This window comes from Cibotium barometz, chromosome 28 (genome assembly GCF_041138505.1).
Source record: "Cibotium barometz isolate CiBa-2024 chromosome 28, ASM4113850v1, whole genome shotgun sequence".
Lineage (NCBI taxonomy): Eukaryota > Viridiplantae > Streptophyta > Polypodiopsida > Cyatheales > Cibotiaceae > Cibotium > Cibotium barometz.
The window spans coordinates 28,945,956-28,950,161 of NC_141073.1; the positions used below are offsets into that span (position 1 = coordinate 28,945,956).

The window sequence follows — 4,206 nt, forward strand, 5'->3', positions numbered from 1 at the left end:
CCGCCTCAGCTCCACCACCACCTGCACTAGAACCACCCCCATCAGCTCTACCACCTGCACTAGAACCTGCAAGTGTGACCTTTGCTCTTTTAGCGCGACGCCTAGTCACAGTTTGCCGATCTTTCTGGCCAGCCTGCTCCTCTTCGTGTATATGCTGGTCAGTCTTCTCCTCTTCATGTATCTCAGACTGCCCAAAAAAGTGAACCAATGGAACATCTTCTTCGCCAACATGCTCCAGAATGCCATCGACTATGGACTCCCCTATGCTTGCCATTGCTCGTCTCAATGCAAAATTGATTCCCAGGTAAGAGTGCGAAAGAGCTGCCAAGTTCTTTGCGATGATATCAATCAATTACTGCGAAAAGAATGGCTGCAAAAATGCGAGCAACTTGGCTCCATCCTGTGTGAAAGCCTCACTGCCTGACCCCCGGGAATACATATCATCCACTAGAACGGTCCAAATGGTACCGGAGCCTGGTGGAAGGGAGAATGCGAAGGAGACATAGTCCGGAGCCAAGACTTTCGAAGGTTCTCTATGATAGCATTTGCTATCATACTTGGGCACCAGTGGTGCTTGTATCTGCACAAGATGCATACATGCATGTCTATTACAGTTACAAAAGACATACTAGGGCATGCGCCCATGCATGACTAAGACATACAACAAGGAAATGGAGCAATACCTGGGGTGGACATCTTGATGCAGGCTGGGAGGTGTGGGGCTCTTTCTTCGCAGGTGGTGTCTGTAGAAAATACAATACAATGCATGTATTAAATACTGCTTCAGACTGCAAGAATGGAAACAATAAGGATTATTACCCTTGTTGTGTGAACAATAAGCATAGACTAAACAGAGATGCTCTCTTGTTTCACTGAATGATGCGCTCTCTTTGGTGGATGCTCTTAGTTGCTATATGCCTGCCACACCAATAGCTCCCGTTTTTGGAGACGTTCTGGAGCTGAGAGAGGCCTCCAGCTTGTTGGCAAAGGTGTTGGCCTTGAGGCGGCCTATGAAAGACAGAGTAGAGGGGCTCATCTCATCAGTGGTGGCCAGCCCCTCTTCCATCGTGACATTCTCATCTTCGTCTGTACCTTGGAGTCCTCTTGGAAGGGACAACAGGTGCGTGCTCTGTTGGACGTTTGCAAAACCCACCATGGCCTGCACCTCAGAGTGTGGCTGTATGTGTGTGTGTGTGTGTGTGAGAGAGAGAGAGAGATAGATCTGAGAAACAAGGCGGGTAACGCACCAGCAATCCAGCACACGCAGAAGAGATGGCCTTCTTTCTCTTTCCCCTGAGGGGGCCGTCGACACCTTTTCGCGCAGTGACGTCCATGGCGGCGGTCTAGAGGGGAGGGGAGGGTGCAAGGAGGAGGCTGTGCAGACCAAACCTCGACAAAGGCAAAAGAAGATATGGCCTGCCCGAAAGGGAGGCTATGCAACGGGTTGGGTTTTTTTCTTATTGAAAAACCGTCATCAGCTTTATAGATTTGGATATCTTTTGTGATATGAGAGATGCCTTGGGTTATGCATGTGGGAGAGGACATTTACTTTTTCCATTTTTGTGTTTCTCTCTCCTTGCGAGTCTCTCTCTCTCTCTCTCTCTCTCTCTCTCCACAATCTCCCCTGGATCTTTCTTTCCATGTGGCAAGAATGCGCGTGCTTGTCGCCTCCAAGCCTTCCGCATTATGGCACCTCTTTCTCTTCTTCTCTCCTCTCGAATCTGTCTTTCCTATCCGTTTGATTCTTCTCTTCTCTCCTCTCGAATCTGTCTTTCCTATCCGTTTGATTCTTCTCTCTCTCCTCTCCTCCCTAATCTCTCTCTTTCCTATCCTAGACAAGGGACAGAGAATGCGTGAGAGAAGCCTGCTTGCAGATTTTTTGAATGGTAGGGAGAGAGAATGCATGAGAGAGAGACAGACAGACAGAGAAACAGAGACAAAGATGCTTGCTTAAGTGAGAAAAAGAGAGAGAGAGAAGCCTACTTGAGCTATTTTTCATGCATGCATTGTTTGCATCGCTTTTAAATTCTCAAGACTTTAAGTATGAAGATGGTGTGTCCTGATTGGAATATTTTTGCTCATAAGATAATCTTCATGCTGGTCAAATTGATGACTCAAGTCTATATGAAGGTTATCATGGGGTTCGTGAGCATTCAAATGGTTGGTTTTCTCTCTTTTTGCAAGAATGCATGACACACATGTGAAGCCAGGTGACCAAATAAGACCTGTGTTTATCAAATTTCTACAATTCTCAAAGTTTGACCACCATTGCAACAGAGCTTTAAAACTAACTTCTTGTAACAACCCCAAGAGTTCGTTGAACTTATATCTTGAAGGTTCGAAGAAAGTTTCAAGTTCTTCATGCTCTAGATGTGAGACATTGCACAACTGTATTAATCAAGCAATGTCTCTTGGCTTTTTCTAAAGCCTTCTCGAGGTAAATAGAATCCATAACCTACAAAATAGTAAGAAATATATATATCAATGATACTTTAACCTAAGATTCTTGTTACAAAATATCCAACCTCAATCTTTTAATTAAAAACGCTTGTTGATTCCCAATGACCACATAATTCTATACATAGCACAAGAAAGAAGTTCCTCGACTTTTGTACAAAATTTCTTGAATTTGATAATGATGAAAACTTTATTGTCATCTATATTTGTTATTGCTATTTCGAAGGGTGTCGCAAGAGGACATAGCTGACAAAGGGTAGCATAAATTTTTAATAAGGAAGACATGAGCAAGCCCAAATTCACCCAACAGTGGAGTATCAAGGAGAAAACCGTCAATTTTCAGTAATCTAAACACCAGCATCATATATAATGGTAAACATTTTGAATTGCTAATCAATTTTGGAAGCACAAATTAATTTCTTTCTCCAAGATGCATACGTCAATTGGACCTTAATAGAAAATCATATAAGAAAATGACCGTTGAGCTTACCATGGAGTCGAAAACCTCAAGTTTGAACTTCATGGGAAACCCAGTGAATACTACTTTCATGTTATGCCTCTAGGAATCTACGATGGCATAATTGGAATGGATTGGTTAATAGCTCATGGAGCTAACATCCAATGTAACTCCAACACACTGACATTTACATCCATTCAAGATCAGAAAGTGATAGGCTCAGGAGCTGTCTTAAAACCCAAGTTACAACTAGTAAAAGCAAGAAAAATCTTAAAGGGTCTTAGGAAACATCAAGAAATATCGTGTGCAAAATTAAACAAAGTAGATGAAGGGCCACCTAGATTTGAATGTTCTCATGACTACATGAATACGATGACCTCTTCCCATAAGAGCTCGCTCAGATGCCACCTAAGCAGGATATTAATCATGAGTCAATAGAGCTTGTCCTAGGATTAAATCCCATAGGAAAGAGTCCTTACAAAATGTCAGTACCTGAAGCCGTAAAGTTAAAGGGGCAACTTTGGAACTTCTTGACCAAGGCTTCATCAGATCTGGTGTTTCACCATGGGCGCTTGTGTTCTATTCCAAAAGAAGAAGGATTACAAAGGTCTAAATCAACTCACAGTGAAGAACAAGTATTGTATCCCCAAGATAGATGAACCTCTCGATTGTCTGCATGGATAAAAAATGTTCATGATTATCAAATTCGAGTCAAGGAAGAAGATATATCAAAGATAACTTAGGTATAGAAATTGTGAGTTTGTAGTGATGTCTTTCGGTTAACCAACACCCCGAAAACTTTCAATAGAATAATGCAGAATCTCTTCAAGAATCAGGTAGATAAGCATGTTTTGGTCTTCAATGGTATTCTCATCTACTCAAAAGATGAACAGGACCTTGAAAGACATGTTAGGGAAGTGTTGGAAATTCTCTGAAAGCACCAACTCTTTCCCAAAAAGAGTAATTGTACCTTCTTCTCCAACAAAATCAAATACTTAGGATTCATCGTCTCTCAAGAGGAAATCTTAGTGGATCTCGTAAAGATAAAGGATATATTGGAGTGGCTATAACCCAAAAATGTCAAAGAAGTTAGAGGGTTCCTTGAAATCACCAAGTGATATAGGATATATATATATATATGTATATATGTATATATGTATATATATATATGTGTGTTGAAATTACAGCAATGTGATGAGCTATGGTGGATCAAATACTAGAATCAACATCATTAACAAAGTGATTAGCAAATAATTAAGACGTGATTAGTGAGTAATTAACAAATAGCTTAA

At 41.4% G+C, this 4,206-nt stretch overlaps 1 protein-coding gene across 2 annotated transcripts; it reads right to left on the reverse strand.

Moving 5' to 3' along the window:
* Nucleotides 1-352: 352 nt before the first annotated feature.
* Nucleotides 353-1,450, reverse strand: LOC147622716 (uncharacterized). Of its 2 annotated transcripts, none has more exons than XM_086822682.1 (3): nt 1,248-1,450; nt 684-743; nt 353-580 (listed from the first exon to the last, which is right to left on the reverse strand). In XM_086822682.1, exons 1-3 carry the CDS (start codon nt 1,332-1,334, stop codon nt 353-355), a joined length of 375 nt encoding a protein of 124 aa, XP_086678808.1. In that variant the 5' UTR covers nt 1,335-1,450. The 2 variants fall into 2 exon arrangements, with proteins under 2 accessions (XP_086678808.1, XP_086678807.1); XM_086822681.1 differs by having other exon boundaries at nt 684-788.
* Nucleotides 1,451-4,206: the final 2,756 nt, after the last annotated feature.